This window comes from Peromyscus leucopus, chromosome 23 (assembly GCF_004664715.2).
Source record: "Peromyscus leucopus breed LL Stock chromosome 23, UCI_PerLeu_2.1, whole genome shotgun sequence".
NCBI classification, from domain to species: Eukaryota; Metazoa; Chordata; class Mammalia; order Rodentia; family Cricetidae; genus Peromyscus; species Peromyscus leucopus.
Window position 1 is genome coordinate 31676460 of NC_051082.1, and position 18418 is coordinate 31694877.

Consider the following 18418-nt stretch of genomic DNA (forward strand, 5'->3'; position numbering starts at 1 on the left):
CTTCCCTTAATAAGCCGTGACAACAATTTGCAATGTGCTAGAATGGTTAAGTCAGGACTAGGCCGAACTCTGTATTTCTAGATATTAATACACGGGCTTTGACAAGGAAAAGCTTTTCTAGAACTCAAATATTTCATGCATTGTAGGAACTAAACATGAAAAACATGGTTGTGTATGTAGGGTTATAATATTTTTTTAACATTCCTATTACATGTTTTGATGGGCCAGTGTAACTTTATGTCATGTTTGATCTCTGAATTGAACCGATGGCCCCTGAGTTTGTGTTGATTTGAGCTTTATGGGGTGGGTTGTGTTATTCTATAACCTACATTTCGAGGCAGCAGACCAAACAGGAAGATTCTGAAATTTTTCAAAGCTTTATTGATTACTCCTCTCCCTCCATTCCCTCCCCAAATGCAAGCAACCAAAAAGTTAATTCAAGAGGCAGAGGCACAAATTGTAGGTTTTGCACTATATAATAGCACAAATATTGTATTTTATATTATTTTCTCTTGAAACATACAAATATGGTACAATACAATTTATTTTAATAAAATGCCAACCAATATAGTACAACAAAAATGAACTTAATACATTAAGATGCAATACATTATAATATTAAAATCCCACATAGGAACCGCAGTACCCCCAGGGCCCCAAATGAGTATACAGTGTCTCTGCGTAAATGAAGTAGTCAGTCAGTCCTGCTGATGTGTATACATTCTAGTGAGGCAGGATGGATTAGGGCTCAAACCCAACAGAGAAGAACAGAAATGCCTCCTAACGTCCCCCCCACCCCCTACCCCCCCACCCCGCCCCCACTCCTCCTTCCCCATCCATCTCATTTGCAAATCCTAGGACAGAAACTCCAAGCAAGGGTTTGGGCATGACTTACATATTCTGCACACTGGTCTGAGCTTTCTCTGACCAGGTTTGGTTCCTCATCTTAGGGCATTAACACGGGGAGAGAGCAGCTTAGGAATGGGTACACTACAGAGTGATGCTGTGGCCCGGATTCCACGTCCCTTGCAGGAGTCTGCTGGTCCCCAACACCTTTCTCTTTAAATTCCTGCAGGAAGACTCTCAGGGTGAGCATTCGTTAAGGCCATTTTGAAAGCCCAGGTTAAGAAGTGTATCATCATATAACATGGTGAAGGTTTCTCAAGGGACATGGTTTTCACAGCTTATCACCAGTCTTGTTTGACATAAAATGCAGTCTGAAGGCAAGAGCATTGGAGGAAGTGCTGGTTGATTAAAAACCTTCTTCCTGAGCAGGCTGCATGGTCACAACTGCTCTTGTCCTTGCCCGTTTCCAGTGTCTCCCCCTAGCTCCCCTCACAGGCAGAACCATTACTACATTTCTGTGCACATGTTCTATGCAATCGGTCAGCTTTTCTTGATGGAAAATGCAGCCCATAAAAGCTTTCACTGTATGATAACCTGTGCACGCTTGCTCATGACAATGTTGACATTTTTACAAAACACCAGGGAGATAGACAAGATAAAATAGAACACTAATTAGCATTTAAGAGTGCCCTGCTGATTTTGCCAGATTGAACCTAAAACTCAGACCCAGTCCATTGAGTTACTTAGCTTCCTTCAGTGCATTTTACAATTACCAATGTGTCAACTATGACAAAACAATCTATCACTGCTCATAGGCCTTAAAAGAAGTTTGAATACAGGGCCTATAAAACACCAATTACTTATAGCTACCGTTTATAATATCATCTGTACAAATAGGTTTTGAGTTTCCCTGACAGATGTACTTAAAAGAGAATGTTTTAACAAAAATGTTGCAAAGAACACCCAAAGGGCCCATTTGTACGATACAGACTTCACAGAAGCAGCATGCAAAGCTGCAGAATTAACACAGAACTCTCCATTTAAATACAAGGTCCTCCCTCACACCCCTTCTGAAGCATGCACTATAAGGATTTACCTAGGAAAAATGTTTTCTCGGGTTGGGCTACTGTCTGCAAGACGGTTCAACCTGACAATCGTATCTTGTTAATTCTACCTCATACTTTGTAACAATGTATTTTGACATTTTAAGGAAGAAAGGTACACGAAACCCATACATAGTTGGTAGAAATAGAAACCTGACCCCTCTACTAAAATAATCTGAATTAACAGAATATTTTTGCTGGTTATCAGTAGCCAGAGCCCACTGCCTACAAGAGGTTCTTTTCCTTTTTAGGTATGACCCCGAATTGCTGGCAGGGTCCTAGGTCCCTAAAGAAATGTTTCTTTTCTCCGCTTTCGGGAGGGGCTGAGGAGCCAGCCTCACCCCCTCTGCCCTCCAGCTAGTCTCGTCTCTAGGCTCTCTCTCTCTCTCACCCTCATCTCTCTTCATCCCCCAAAGGACAAAAAAGAATCTACACAATAGTTTCTTTTCTTAGAAGAATCTTCTGGAAGGATTAATTATACAACAATGAATGGAATTCTTAAAATTGTCTCTTGGAATACTGTCTTCCCCTCCTCCTGGGGAAGGAACTGGAAGGCTTTGCATGTTCAGTTCAGCTTTTCTGAGAAGGCTCCCTAAATCCTTCATTTCTTTTCTTTTTTCTTTAAGCTTTCCTAAAAGCTGGGCCCCCGAAGTTTTCTTAATGGTGCTGGAGTTTTGTTTCCTGAAGGAACACATTGCCTCAGAAGGAACAAAGAGACCAGGCCAAAGAGCCATAGGTAAGACTTCAAGACACAATTGATTATTCTTTCCTCTGAGCTGACAACTTCCAGGCTACTGATTGTTTTCACAGCATTTGGGGCTCCATAAAACTGGCATTTGGGGGAAATGCTATTGTTTACTCTTTCACACTTGACAAAAGCAATTCCCACGTGAAAGACAAGTTTAGCCCTGGGACCCGGTCTGTTACCTAAAGGAGGAAACAGGCTGGTGAGTTCCCAAGCTTGAAGAGTCGCCATATTGTCACCTCCCACTGGACTGCCCGGCCACTGTTTCTCAGCCACGCTATTTTGGTCATGATTGCTGGCTTCCCCCACCCCTAGAGTTCACATACAAAGATCAATCATACATGGAAACAAAACAATGCATATTAAAAGTACCTTTCCTTCAAATGCAAGTTGAAAATGTAATTGCTCTTGATTTTTTAAAAAAAGACATGCATTTAAATAGTTTTAATACTTTTGCAGTTTCTTAACCCCCATAAACATCCCATTAACATTTGCATGTAGAGAAGGTGGCCTTTTCTTTTTTTAATGAGTGGATTTTCTAATAGATATTTAGAAAGAAGACTGCCTGAAATCTCTAGTCACGATATTTCCTGGATACATGGATGTGGACACCTTTGAATGCCATCGAAGCATGATGAAGGGCTTTAAAACGGTACCCAGGGGCCGTGAGTGTTCAGAACGAAGGCTTGCTGTACTTCCCCAGCTGTCAGGGGTTGTCAGGCCAGGCCAGGGCAGTGAGGAACATTGCCTGACCGCTGGACTCCCTCCCGAGGAAACAGCGGTGTAATTACCTGGAGTGGACAGAGGAGGGTGGAGCTGCCTTGGTAGACCTTCATAAATCACACTGGGACAAAGCTTTGCTCTTGGAATTACATCAACGTCTTGCGCCCCTGGGACCCATCTTAGAACCCCCAGTTTCAGATCAATATACTTCATGTAAAAAAAAAATACTTTCAAATAAATAAGCATCATAACTTGTTATCCAGGTACTATTTACAAATCAAGAGCCAATGAAACAGTTAAAATAAAACCAGGTAGACACCCGACAAAGACTCAAATTCAACTGTACTCATCCTGTGCTGAAAAATGAACTTATTCGTGTCCATCTTTGGCAGAAACCAGTGTTTGCTTAAATTATTCAGTTTGTGCAGCTTCACAACTTAGAAAATATATATATATCAAAAGAGGTTGGCATCAGAGTGGAATAAAAGGCGAGTCCCAGGTTGCTGTCTATCAGGCAGGAGAAGACAGAAGAGCGAACACATAGCGGAGGCAGGATACAAGGGTCTTCATCCAAACACACACCAGGTCGCCCAGAGAGCACCCCGGCCGGTGAGCACTGGGGCTCCTTATTACACTATCATGTCCAAACTCATTTTGAGAGGAGCGTCTCCTCTGGGCCTGAAAGTTAGCAACAGTAACAATAAACCAAGATGATAGGAGACAACTGTTACTTTTCAATGAGTCCTTTAATGTTTGACATTACTTTGTGTGGTACAATCATTCCTCCTGCTTTTAAATTTGGAGATCCGAGAGAAAATAGCCTTTTTGTTGCAGTGCTCACCTCTAATGAGAACTTCTGTCTTCCGAAGGATTTCTTCCCCTGTGTATATGTTCCTGGCTCTGCAGGCATAGGTGCCCGAATCTTCCAGGGACACATTCTTGATGACAAGGTTCAGAGTGATGGAGTACTCTTGAGTGGTGGCCATTTTCTGCTTGCTGATGCTGTGATGCATTGTTCTGTTGTTTACTGTCCGTAGCAGGATCCAGGTAATGTCTCTGTACAGGAACTTGTTGACCATGCAGGAGAGTTTCAGGTCCTCTCCTTCTGTTGGCATCTTTTCCAAGGAAATGTGAAAGCCATTCGGTACATCTATAAAATAAGAATGAAGAACTTCAGACCAATGTCTCCCAATGAGATACTCAGACACAGCAAGAGGGAACTATTCATTCCCTCCTCGGCAGATCCGCTGAGCGAAAGCATCAGCCAGGACAACGGCTCTGTGTGTCTGTTAGAGGAAGTGATCAAATAAAGCAGGGAGAGAGACTGTAGAGTTGAGCCCATCCTAAGTGATGCAGGAAATGCAAAACCAGGGCAGTTTGGGGGACGGCAACCTTTTCCTTTTTTCCTTAGCTGCTTTTCATGGTGAAATGGTTTTCCTAACTTGGATTAAGAACCTCATTCCCCTTCTCTTTATCACATGCAGTACCGGTAAGCTGACATTCGAGGAGAGTAAAATGATAAAATCACCAAAGAGCAATTCGTACTAAAACTCAAAGGTCCGTGTGCAGCCAAGCTGGTTCCAAACAGTTCCTTTCAATGGAGCATGGAAAGGCTGGTCAGAGTCGGTCAGAGCAGGTCGGCCAGTCCTTCAGGGACTGCCCGTACTTCCCAGTGGCTTCCTCCCTACAGCTTCTGAATAGAGAGAGACCCAAGCCTCTCGACTAGTCCAGGGGGCCGGAGGTCACCCAGGGTTCTCCCCACTCAGGCCCCTCTAGTGGCAACGGTTGTACTCATACACAAAAAGTTTTCTTTTGAAAATGTAGGCAAATCTGGACCGCTTTCCAGATTCCAAACATGTTCAATAGTTTTAAAAGTCAAATCTAGGGCTGGGAGCGTATCTCAGCGGCATAGAATTTGTCTAGTTAGGATGCATGAGTTTCTGGGTTTAATACCCAGCACCCCAAGGCAGGGAGGTCATATTTATTCTAAAGAAAAAAAAATCATTCTGAGGAGTGGGGTGTGGGGGTGTACCTGTCATCCCAGCACTTGGGAGGCAGAGACAGAAGGACCACGAGTTCAAGGCCAAGTTTGAAGAGGGCCAGGGCTACTGGAGACAGTCTCAGAAACAACACTTAATGGTTTTGAAGGTGACGGTGTCAGCCAAAGCCCTTCTGTTGGGGATCAGTTCTCATCCTCCCTCTGCATTTCCCCAGGCCCTCCCCATTCCACGCCAGCCTGGGCACCCCACCTCCTAGTAGTCCTTCCAGAACCATCATTTGAGTTTAGGGGTATAGGCTCCTTCGTTCCATTCTAGAACATTCATTGCAGGGTTTTAAAAATCATGGCTACTGGCCCTGAACTGACGTATTCTCAATACTCTCCCATTGCTTGTTACTGGTGATGTATCTATATTTGAGCAAAGAATTTGGGCCAACATTTTACAAAGAGCTTTGAAGATGAAAAGAGCTGTTGTCTGTTGTTATTATTATCCTCCGTACACAAAGCTCTAAAGAGGCCTTTAAACCTTAAGGGGACAATGGTCCAAAATTAGACATCATATCAGCTCTCTCCTAAATCTCACGTTGCTTGTTTTTCTGGTTTTTCTGGCTTTGGCTGTGTTATAAAATGTCTCGTCTGAAGAAATGCCAAAGTATTCATCTGAAACCTGGAAGCAGGGGGCAACAGCAGCCTGTGAGGTGGTGGTGGCTGAGGAGCAAGGAGCAGAGGGGACGCTCTTGCAGAGGATGTGACAGCAGCCATGGACAGGCATTTCTAACCGAACAGTAAGTAAGGTATCTGCTCTCCTTCAGTGTCGGTTTACGTTCTTCCAGGTGAGAAGGACACATTTGCGTCATCATCCACCCAGATCTGAGGACAGAGGGCAGCCCCCAGGGCACTCCATCCCTGGGCACTCATCCTGGCCGGTGGGCACCCAGGGATCCCGGCCACACCACTGAGGTCATGCACGGAGACTCTATTTACTTTAGCGATTTGAAACTTCCGGTGGAAATAGCTCACAGGTTTCCTGATGGAAGATTTTGTTTATCTTTGCCCAGCACCACCAGGAATCTCAAAATAAAATGCATTTAGTGACATCGGGAAACGAGGGAGATAAGACATCGCCATTCCGGTTTCACCCTGGGTGACGGCTCACACACCCATACTCACACCGGGTGCCAGAAAAAAAAAAGCACGCAAAATTCACCCGGAGAAGAGGAGACAAACAAACAATAAACAAATAACTGGAAAAAAAAACAACCTTTTTCTGGGGTGGAGATGCAGTTAGCAAAGCCATCCAACAGCTCTATTTCTCAATGTAACCCCCTTCAGGATTTGCTTTTGATTCACAGAAGACTGTAGACAAATATCTTTGTTTAATAAACCCAGAGGGACTTTCTCCTTAATTATTTTTTTAAGCCTGAGTATAAAAATGGACCCAAGAAAGGGTTAAAACAACCCGCTCTGCTGAGAACAGAGAATGATTCCTCCCTAAGACAACTGCCATCACCACCGAATAACACTCCTCGGTTGGATGGGGCCCACCCAGTCTCCAGGGGTCCAGGAGAGAAGCCAGCCTCCCTCTGGAGATCTCTTGTAGGCAGAACACATCATGCACAAACGGCCCCTGGGGGCAGCAGGTTTGTCCCCTGACTGGGGTGGCCCCACAGAGACCCTGGAAAGGGTGAGCGTGAGCTCATTGGGAACACTCGACATTTCCCTGCCACTGAAAACCGGCAGGAATAGTCCCTGAAGGAACACGGAGAGTTACTAGAAAGCTTTCCTTAGTTTCTAGGTACCAGGTGCGAGTGCCAGAGTTAGGAGGGGACATGGCCAAGGATGCCAATGACCGTAGCTTGCTGCTTCCCCACGGAGGAAGGGGAAGTTACCGTGTTAGAAGAAGAGGGAAGAATTAAAGCGAGAACTAACAAGGCGCCAAATCGATCTTAACGACATTCAAAGTTTCCACAGCCTCTTCAGGGGTGGGGGAGCCTAGGGATTGAACTCAGGGCCACCTCTATGATATTAGGGGGAGGGGGCTCTGCCACCGAGGTCACTGTGTAAGTTACTGCTGTAAGTTCTAGGCCAGTCTGGTTTACATATGAGTTCCTGGACATGGATACATAGTGAGCCCGAATCTTAAAAAAAAATAAAAATAAAAAAAACCTGAGAACCGGGCGGTGGTGGCGCACGCTTTTAACTCCCCAGCACTCGGGAGGCAGAGGCAGGTGGATCTCTGTGAGTTCGAGGCCAGCCTGGTCTACAGAGTGAGTTCCAGGCCAGCCAGGACTGTTTCACAGAGAAACCCTGTCTCGAAAAAACCAAAAATAGATAAACAAACACATAAATAAATATTTGGAACAAATATTTGATATGAAAAATATAATAATTAGCTAAAAGCTAATAGTGAATGTAAGCAGCTCAAGCTCATCAGGCCTCACATACACTTTCCAGGGCTGGAAGAAGAGAACTCTGGGGAGCAGGCCTACCCTAGACGACAAAGCCTAGGCTATGGGCTGTTTCAGGCTTAAGTTAAAGTTCCTGGGTTTTCAGAAGTGCTGTCAGCTCCCTGTAGACATGTCTTTCCCCTCCACTCAGGAGGCCCTCTTCCAGAACAAGCAGTCCAAAGTAAGGCAGAAGTGTCCCTCCCTGGGTCTCTAGGTGGTCTGTTTGGGTTGGACTCCTCCTTATCACATGAAACATCTATGGGCCAAAGGCATGTGCCTAGCCTGAGCCTATCTACTCAAGGGCCTTGTGGCGGGAGGGGTCTCAGAATTCCCAGAAGAAGACAGAGGGTTCCCAAGTGTGCCTCTACACGGGCTCAGTCTCTTCCTGGACCAGAGGACCAGCCTCCTCAGCCTTATCATTCATCAGTGTTCTCACCGCTGGGTCAGCATACAGGAAGTGACCCAAAGGAAGACCCAGTGAGGGGTCGGGGAGCAGACATGGATGTGTCCAGGCCCCCACCCGCAGCGGTGGAGTGAGAGGCGAGCCAGGCAGGCTACAGCCTGCTCGGCAGCCCTGAACAGCCCCAGGACTCCAAGCCTAGCCTGGCCTTGAGGTCCCCATGAAGGTACAAGTGTCTCTAAGAAGTCAGAACATGTGCCGGGCGGTGGTGGCGCACGCCTTTAATCCCAGCACTCGGGAGGCAGAGCCAGGTGGATCTCTGTGAGTTCGAGGCCAGCCTGGGCTACCAAGTGAGTCCCAGGAAAGGCGCAAAGCTACACAGAGAAACCCTGTCTCGAAAAACCAAAAAAAAAAAAAAAAAAAAAAAAAAAAGAAGTCAGAACATATGGAAAGGTTGGTGGAATGATTTTAGACTGTAGCTAAAGGAGAGTCTGTGGCTCCCAGTGACACTCTACTTTGGCTTTGAACACACAGGGGGGAGCCCAGCCTCCCCCGTCTCTCTGTTCAGTCTCCCCCAGCCTGCTGTTCCTCATGCTCTGTTTTCTTTATCAGAGGCTTAGAGCTGACAGTACAACATAAAGCTGACAAGACAATACGGGACCCTTTCAGCCACACATGACTCTGGACGACAGGCTAATGGTTTGTGTGAGTGAAAGCCTGAATTTTATACCACTTATTTTAAATTGATTAAAATTTAATCGGAGCAGTGGGGTGAGAGTGCATGCATGTATGTATGTGTGTGTATGTGTGTATGTGTGTATCTGTCTGTCTGTCTGTCTGTGTTCTTTGTTATTCTCTTGAACACAGGGCTGTAGGCATAGCTCAGTGGTAAAACATCTGTGTGAGGTCTTAGGTTCAATCACCGGGAAGACCATCCCCAAAATGTTGACTACATATTAAAAATAGAATATAGTATTTTAGATACACTGGCTTAAATAAAGTCTTTGTTTTTAATGGGGGTTGTTTTGGGACATGGTTTCTCAGTTTATCCCTGGCTGTCCTGGAACTTGTCCTGTAGACCAGCTTGGCCTCCATCTCAGAGATCCGCCTGCCTCTGCCTCCCAAGTGCTGAGATTAAAGGCCTGTGCCACCATGTCCCAGACGCTAAACGTTTTTCTACAGAATAAGTGAACACTAGAAAAAATTTTAAAGCATTTCATTTCTTTCTATTTTATGTGTATATATGTCTGTGGATATGCACATATGTGTGCAGTTGCCATGGAGGCCAGGAAGAGGAAATGGGATCACCTAGAAGTGGAGGTTCAGGCAGTTGTGAGCTCCTGGTGTGGTGCTGGGAACCAAACCCAAGTCTCCTGCAAGAGCACAAGTCCTCTTCCCTACTAAGCCATTTCTGCAGCCCCCGGAAGAGTCTTAAGTTACAGATGTGCCTTCCATCTGCCGGACAGCGGTGATCCCAAACGGTAAACGCAGACAGCACATCACTGCTGCTGATGCATAGCGATTCTAGGACATGCACAAGCTGATACATGGCCTCCTTCTTCCTGGGAGTGTATCTGTCTGTCGTCTGTCTGTCTGTCTGTCTGTCTGTGTTCTTTGTTTTTCTCTTGAACACAGGGCTGTGGGCATAGCTCAGTGGTAAAGCGTCTGTGTGACGTCAGACCTGGGTCTGAGCTGACATGGGCTGCTCCTCAGTGAGTGCTGTCAACCATTGCAGCTAGTCGACTGCTCAACACAGATGTGCTGGAAGTTCGAAACAGAAGGCCTTGTCCCATCTCCCATCTTCCCAACCACACATGCTTGGACTACAGATTCAGACTGTAAAAACCTGTTTCCAGCTAAACACAAGAACAATGCAAACCTTTGTGTTTAGTTAGTCCGAAGGGCCTGAATTTACTCGCAGACTAATTTGAGTGAAATCTTTGTAAGAATCCTTCCCCAGCAAAGGCCTTTCCTGCTGGGAGTGGACACAAAGGATCCACACCTTTCTGTCCCTGTAAGGTGAGAAGGTGGGAACCAGGCCTCGGTCTAGGGGGGCTTTGCTGTGGCATTCTCTCTCCAGGAAATGTAGGGGCACTGTCCAGATCTGACCTATGAGAATGACCTTCAGGGTGTCTCCATGACCTGAATTCCTGAGGGTTTGGCTCACTGGTCACAGGCTCCTGCCATTAAACAACCCAAACTGTCTCACGGAATTAGTCCTGCTTAGTTCTTTCTGGAGACTTCTAGGCAGTGTCAGCAGCCTGCTTCATGCAGTGTGAAGTTTCCAGAGGGTTGGCAGACTGCCCGGGTTTCCTCAGAAATTGGGGGAGCGTAGAGCCAGGCAATTGTTTTGAGACTCTGAGTTTACTTATTTCCTTCCTGACCCCGTGGAGGGACACAGGGAGGGCCTGCCACTCATGTACCTTGCAGGTTTTAAGATTTGCAGAGACCATCGGGTTTAAAATTAAAAAATCCCTAAATGCTGACAAAATAGCCCACTAATCACAAGGAAAAAAGCTCGCTTCGGGACTGTGACAGGAGCGTCTCAGTCCCCCAAAGGTCTGAACTACTTCAACTATGAACTTCTCAGTTAAAAAAAAGCCCCACAAAACCAAAATCAAAAAAACCCAAAACAAAATAAAGCAAAACAAAACAACAATCCCTCCTCCAAAAAACCAAACAACAATAACAACAAAAACCTCTAACCTCGGGGGCTGGAGAGAGGGCTCAGCGGTGAGGAGCACTGGCTGCTCTTCCAGAGGACCTGGGTTCAATTCCCAGCACCCACATGGCCGCTCACTGTCTGTAACTCAAACTCCAGTGGATCTGATACCCTCACACAGACATGCAAATACCAGCACACATAAAAATTAAAATAAATAAATAAATATTACTTAAAAAAAAAACACCTCTTCCCTCACAAGGGCTGGTGGTGAGCCAGGTGTCAGACCCAGGAGTAGGTCCCGAAGGGGTTCCAAAAGTGGGCATATAGGACCCCAAATTTAGAATCCAGTGTAGGAAAGAGACACAGATACAACTGAGAGAGAATTCGGGGAAGTGGCTCCTTGGAGAAGCCAATGCTGTTGTGGAATTCTCTTCCTGAGGGCAGGGATGGGGGTGCTTACTCATGGCTTGACGCATCTACGGAATGTTAAAAGTAATCACCAAGGGCATTGAAAGCAAGGAGGGCTGAAGAGAGACTGAGGCCGCCTAGTCTCTCTGTAGGTGGAGTCAAGTATGGCTTACCTGTGACATAAAATTTTATGTTTCTTTCCACAGTCCCTATTTTGTTGAAGGCCTTGCAGCTGTAGATTCCAGAAGTTCTTGAGTCAGCCACCACCAAGGTGCTAACCGTCTGGAAAAGAGAGACAAAGTTTAGCCAGGGGACAGAGAACTTTCGGAACAGCCCTAAGCAACCGGGCTGGCGTGATTCAGCTCTTCCATTCACGTAGGCTTTAAAGAGGGCATTGCAGGCAGGCGTGGTAGCCACCCTGGAGCTCTCTGCTTGTGGAGCCCCAGCACGAACAGAAAAATAACAGGAAAGCAGGTCCTCAGGAGACCGGAGCCCATGACATCCGACTCTGGGTTTCAGGCTTATCTCAGTCTGCTGGCATAACAATCAGAGACCTGACGCTGAGGTGTGGGATTGCACGTCCCACCATGAGGTGGTCAGTTCCCATCTGTGAGGGGGACAGGTGAGGCCCAGGCCTTTCCTTGTTTGGGTGACCCGAAAGCATGGGTGCCAGCTGGTCACAGGAGGCGTTTGTGTGGGCGCGTGACGTGGGCATGACAGAAGAAGGAAAGGTGGTTCAGCCGTTTCTCATCAATGCTCAAGGGTGTGGTCGGCAGCCCCCGTTGTCTTGAAGGAGACGGGAAGCTGAGAAGCTAAGACAGCTCTGTGTGTGTGTGTGTGTGTGTGTGTGTGTGTGTGTGTGTCTGTGTGTGTGTGTTTGCAGATTATACATTTTCAGTCTACAGAAAACGAAGATATAAACTGACATTTTCACACTGTGATTTAGCAGGCCTGTCCCCAGGCAGTGGTCAAGTTGATATCAACTTGAAAGTACTTTTCAAACTAAATGATGTCTACTATAATAGTGAGGTGAAAATTTAGACAGCTTAAAGACATCCACTGTTTCCTTTAAAGGAAGAAATTGGAAATATGGGCAGACTGCTACCATTCTACCAATAGGTAATGAAAAAAAAAATTTTAAGGTACTTTTTAATACTTCAGATTATAAACAAACACACAAAAATTGATCCAGTTACTTAGAAATCGTGGCCTGTGCCCTAGACTGGTCATGGGCTGCAGGCCTGTGGTGCTGTTCTGAGGATTCTAGATGAGTTAGATATCCTGATGTCCTCATAGGGCTGATGAAAAAGATCATGCCACATGAGTCTCAGGCACTTTCCTGAGCGAGGGTTCCCATAAGCGACTGGTTTTGGAGAAGGTTCTTAACATTCTCTGAGTGGTTACACAACATGGTGGGCACCTTATGTGTGGTCTCTTAACTCCTCTAAGAAATTAAGGCACTGTTTAAATCTACAGACCAAGAAGACTAAAAACAAGGGCTGGAGAGATGGCTCAGTGGTTAAGAGCACTTGTTGCCTTGCAGAGGACCTGGGTTCAGTTCCCAGCACCCAATGGCGGCCTGCTACTGGCTTTTGTGAACACCAGACACGTATGTGGTACACATACATACATGCAAGCAGAACACTTCTTACACATAAAATACAGTAAGTAAATCTGAAAAGAAGACTACAAGTATGCTCAGTGTTTTCAGCCAGTGAACTCCTTTCTCCATTTCCCCCAATGGTTTCCTGATCGTTGGACGTATCCACTTAATCATATCCACGCACAGATCCTCTGTGTGTTATAGAAATTCTAGATAACGAAGAGGGTGGAAATAGGTGACTTTTTTTGGACATTAACCACGGGGCTGTGAAGGCATGGCCAGGGTGTCAATAGGAAGACAGAGAGGGTACAGCAATTCCCACAGCCAACGACTTTTAAAAGTGTTTGGAACCATTCGCTACGTCAGGTTCCGATAAATGCTTTCTCTTTCGCAGAGCGGAAGGCTGGTGCAGAGGAGTCTGAAAAGAAAGTTCAGCTGTCTCTTTCTTTATTTTGATTGTTCATTTTAATGGAGCGTGGGAGCTGATGAGTGCTGATGGCCACCTTCTTAATTATTATCCATACTAACAAGAGCGATGGAAGATGTGGAAAGCTATCATAGGACAAGCTTGGCTTGCTGAGGGGCGAGGGGTGGGGGGGGGGGGGGGTACGCTGTGAGGGGAACCATTAGCTGGTGGCAGCTGGAAGGACAAAGAGATGACCAAGGACATTGCAAGCCCCTGTGTGGTCTTGGGAGTCCGGGCTCTGGCATGTCCAAGCTCTTCACAGGATGATCAGAACCGAGTGGCTGAACTGTCTTCCTCTCTTGCGGCTAGCATAAGGCCAACTTTCTTACGAAGTAAGCTCTGACTGTTAACCCTAAAGGACCCACGTAGACTTATTTAAATTCTTGGATTTACTGTTGTCCAGTAAGTAAGCAGAAGCCCATGTCTGCTGGCTTGAGACTGACATTTCAGACAGTCACTAACTGCCTCTGTAAGTCTTAGTGGTGCTGTTGTTAAAATGACTTTGATTTTGCTGAATTCAGAGCAACCGAGGAGGTATGTTTTGTGGCAAGGGGAAGTCAACCTTCACGTGTGTGCTCGCCACATTTAAGAGCTGCACACAGTGTAGCTGGAGGGATGGCTCAGTGGTGTGAGCGCTTGCTCTTGCAGAGGATCAGGGTTTGATTCCCAGCACCCACACGGTGGCTCAAAATGGTCTGCAACTTCAGGTCCAGGGGATCTGATGCCCTCTTCTGGCCTCCATGGGCACCAGGCATGCACATGGTGTACAGACATATGTATGCTCAAAATACTCATACACATAAAGTCAAACAAACAAACAAACAAGCAAGCCTGCCCAGATTGTCTGGAATTGGTTGCAACCATCTCAGATGGATATGTCAGACTTTTCTGTGTAATCGGAGAATGAAGCTGAGCTGCCCAGGGGTGATGTGAATCCATGTCGTACGGTTTATCATGGAGAAACAAATATAGTTCAAAAATTCTTTTTCTTTGCCTGAATGATGCCTTCCAAAACAAGGCACCTTATACACAGGAAGGCATCCCCCAAAACCGAACCTCACCATGGTTTCTGTTAAAGTTGAAATGATGTTGGCAGGAGTGTTTATTATTTCTTTGTGGTGGGGGGTCTTTATGTTGCCATGGATACTCGTACTGGACAGCATTATCTCATTTAATCTTAGTCCTATGAGATGGGAACTCCAGTCTGTTAGACAAATAAGGCAATCAAGGCTTCTAGGGGCTAAATGAAGAACCCCAAGACACCAGAGACCACAGACAGGCCTGGGAACCCCAGAACCCACACTCTCTGATCTGTGATCACCCACCCACCCAAACTCATAACACTGAGTAACAAAAGCTGTTGACAAGGGTCTTTGAAACCATTTGAAATGGATTTTCCTTGAAAGCAGCCCCTTTAATCCATGGCCATCGGTGACAGGAGCTAAATGCTGCTTTCCTTCTGGGATAGAATTTCACACAAATCGAAAACTTATTTTTAAGTGTATGATTTGAAATGATTGGTGAATGAGAAGGTTCTAACTGGAGGAAAAAACTTTTTACCATAAAGTGAAATGTAAGACTTATGATAAACTTTACTAAAAGTCACTTCGCTTCTAGAATACTCTTTTTCTAGCAAATATGTTTTAAAGTTATAAAACTAAATATCTTTTCATATAACATCAAAGATATCAGCCGGGCGTGGTGGTGCACACGCCTTTAGTCCCAGGGACAGGAGGCAGAGGCAAGTGGATCTCTGTGGGTTGGAGGCCAGCCTGGTCTACGTGTTGAGGCAGGCCAGCCAGGGCTACATAGTGAGACCCTGTCTCACATACAACATAACCCCATGAAAGCTATTTGCTGACTATATGCCAGGTCAGGTCAGGGGTAAGAGCTTAAGTGTGACTGTGTTCAGCGTCCTTTGGATGGACTAGAAGACAGCTTCTCCTGAGACAGTAAGCAAGGCTGCGTGAGTCCCCTGTGTTGATTGATGCTCACAACCACCAGGGAAAAGGGAAAAGCAGAACAGAGCACCGAATTATCCCCTTCATACTTTAGAAGAGAAAGTGCTGAGGATTTGAGATGTAACAGGAATTTAGAGCTGTAATTGTTTACTTTCTAGGGCACACTAGAGGGATATCTCAAGACGTATTCATTCCAGAATTAGTTCTCATTCTCCACAAATGAAAACAAACGGAAGAGAATGGGACCAGTCATGAAGGCAGAGCACTAGGCTAGCCTATGATGAGGGGATCCACACACTTGACCCAGTCAGAGATAACAACTCCTTCACACCAACTGAAAGTCCACAGGGGCCTTCTATAGAGGACGAACCGCAAATTACAGCATTAAAACAGATAAAAACCCTTGTGTTGGTGAGCTAGTTTGGGGCTGACAGCTTTTCAATAAGGTTTCCAGTCCAGCATAACTCTGCATTCTTAAAGGATTTGTGCTTGTTGTGGGGTCCTTTTCTATGACCCAGGGATACTCATCAAAACTGTCACCAGAAGCTGGACAGAGTGGTGCATGTCTTTAAGCCCAGTACTCAGGATGCAGAGGCAAGCAGATCTCTGAGTTTGAGGCCAGCCTGGTCTACAAAACAAGTTCCAGGACAGCCAGGAATACATAGAGAAACCCTATCTCAAAAAACAAAAAGACAAAAAAGCCCCCAAAAAACTATAAGCTTGTATTTCTTCACATTCCTTCCAGTTTGTGAAGCTTTAGTAATGTTACAATGTTGCTTGAGCCTCGTGGAATAGTCTGAACAGAGGTAATGTGAATTCAGCCTAATTTCTAGAACAAGGGTTTGTAACCAGTCTTTCTCTGTCGTCCCCCCCACCCCAGCTCCCAAATAATGACACAAAGACTTCTTTTAATTATGAAAGCTCAGCCTATAGCTTAGGCTTGTTTCTAACTCGCTCTAATAACTCAGATTAGCCCATTTCTGTTCATCTATGTGCTGCCATGTGACTCATGGCTGTTACCTCTCTTCCTGCTTGTTCTTCTGATCTCCTCAAGTCTCTGCCTTTCTTCTTCCCAGAGTCCTTTCTGTCCCTGGAAGTCCCGCTGACCTCTTCCTGCCTAGCTATTGGCCATTCAGCTCTTTATTAAATCAATCAGAAGGCGCCTTGGCAAAGACACATCTTCACAGCGTAAACAAATATTCCACAACAAGGTTTTTTTTTTTTTTTTTTTTTTTTTTTTTTATCTATTTATGGAATGGTGATTTTAATCTGAAGATGTGATGGGAAAACAGAACCAGGGGCTGTGTGGGAACTGGACCACAAGCCATAGTTCTGTGGTTCGTATGACTGTATATACCATGGGATTGTCTCAGGATATTTAGACACTTCCTTCTGTCCCCTCACACAAGTCCCCAGCAATGTCACTATTGCAGCCAGACTGTCCCCATTCTCCAGCCTTACAAAATCAACACAGGGTTCTGCCCACTTCTGATTTTAGACCCACAAACCTCCAGACTTGGCAATTCATTTGAGCAACATGAAAATTCAACACTTGCTTTTAGCCACTTACAAATGTGGGCCAAAACTTGCCAACAAGGAAATTGAATTTTGGAATTTTCTTTCCCTCTATACCCTTCACTGACCTAAACAACAACAACAACAAAACAAAACAAAACAAAAAAACCCAAAAACTCCCGACACTCCCCAAGGCTCCCAGTGTGAAAGCTCCCCCACCCGCACCAATCCACAGAGGAGTATTGCTGGGCAAAGCTGTGGTATGACTGTGAATGAGCAATTGTTGTGGGACTTTAGTGTACTTCAAACTGTACCAAAGCAGCAAACGGTCTAAATTGCAAAGAATATTGCGAGCCTTTTTAATCCCAGCACTCTGGAGGCAGAGGTAGATGGATCTATGTGAGTTCAAGGCCAGTTTGGTCTAAAAGTGAGTTCTAGGACAACCAGTGCTGTTACACAGAGAAACCCTGTCTCAAAAACAACAACAAAACCAACCAACCAGCCAACCAACCAAACAACCAACCAAACAACGAACATTGCATGCAATTTAGAAACCGCAAAACCATGCTTGTAACTGTCAAATGAAGGATAGCTTTTTCTCCCCCCAACACAAACATATATTAATTAATGCTAAAACTAAAAGCAGTAAGTTCTCCTAAACCCAGAACACGAAATCAACTATTTCTAGCATAATGGTATCAGCAATTGCCTGAAGGATCTGCACTCTGTTTATTTCCACTTCCATTATGAAGACTATTGAAGTGTGTGGTAGTCATGCTGTTGAAGTCCTGTGTGTAGAGGGCTTCCTCCCCAGGCCATTTCATCCCTACCACAGGAAGCTAGGGAGGATAAACACCGCTAACTCCATTTCTTTGGAGGAGTTGAGAGATGTGGACATCTTTGGCTATCCAGATGGAAGGAGGAGGAATCTGACCCTGTGCCTCCTGAACGCGGGCCAGGCGATACAAATGCCAACTGTGCACAGAACTTCATATCGGAAATCTTTAGCTTAACTACACAACTACAGGACGATGCATTTATGTCCAGCCCAAGCGGAAAATTGGGGTAGACTTTTTTTTTTTTTTTTTTTTTTTTTTTTTTTATCTCAGCCAAGAGTCTACTTTGCTTTCACCAGATTTTTTTACTAGCAGGCATTATAGATGGAGTCAGGTAACTACATGAGTTCAGGAATCTCAACCAGTGTTATCCCATTCAGTTTTATTGCTCACCTTATATTTTTGTGGTGAGAAAACAAACTAGAAATCCCCCTGAAATCACACTCATGAGTTCTCTTTGTGAGTCTGCCGGTGTGGCCAGGAAGAAGGGACAAATGAAAGGAGGCCAGTGATGTCACCTGGGAAATCTGCTCGGATTTTGTGACAGCACTAATTTGCTCTCCAGTGTTTGTGAACAGTCTCTACCCAAACCAAACAAGCAAGTTTACAGATTTCCCTCTCATCTAACTTGGTCATTAAAGTCTTTCACCAATGGCTAGATGCTGCTGGAGGACAGGCTATAAACCACCCAACTACTGCTG

General features: G+C 45.3%; 1 protein-coding gene across 1 annotated transcript in view; it reads right to left on the reverse strand.

Annotated features, from left to right (window-relative positions):
• Positions 1–18418, reverse strand: part of Flt1 (fms related receptor tyrosine kinase 1) — a 167845-nt gene that overhangs the window by 74173 nt on the left and 75254 nt on the right. The window contains exons 12-13 of the mRNA XM_028878044.2: positions 11510–11618; positions 4259–4567 (exon numbers count right to left, since the gene is read on the reverse strand). Coding sequence (XP_028733877.1) covers positions 4259–4567; positions 11510–11618 — 418 coding nt within the window. The remainder of the gene's footprint in view (positions 1–4258; positions 4568–11509; positions 11619–18418) is intronic.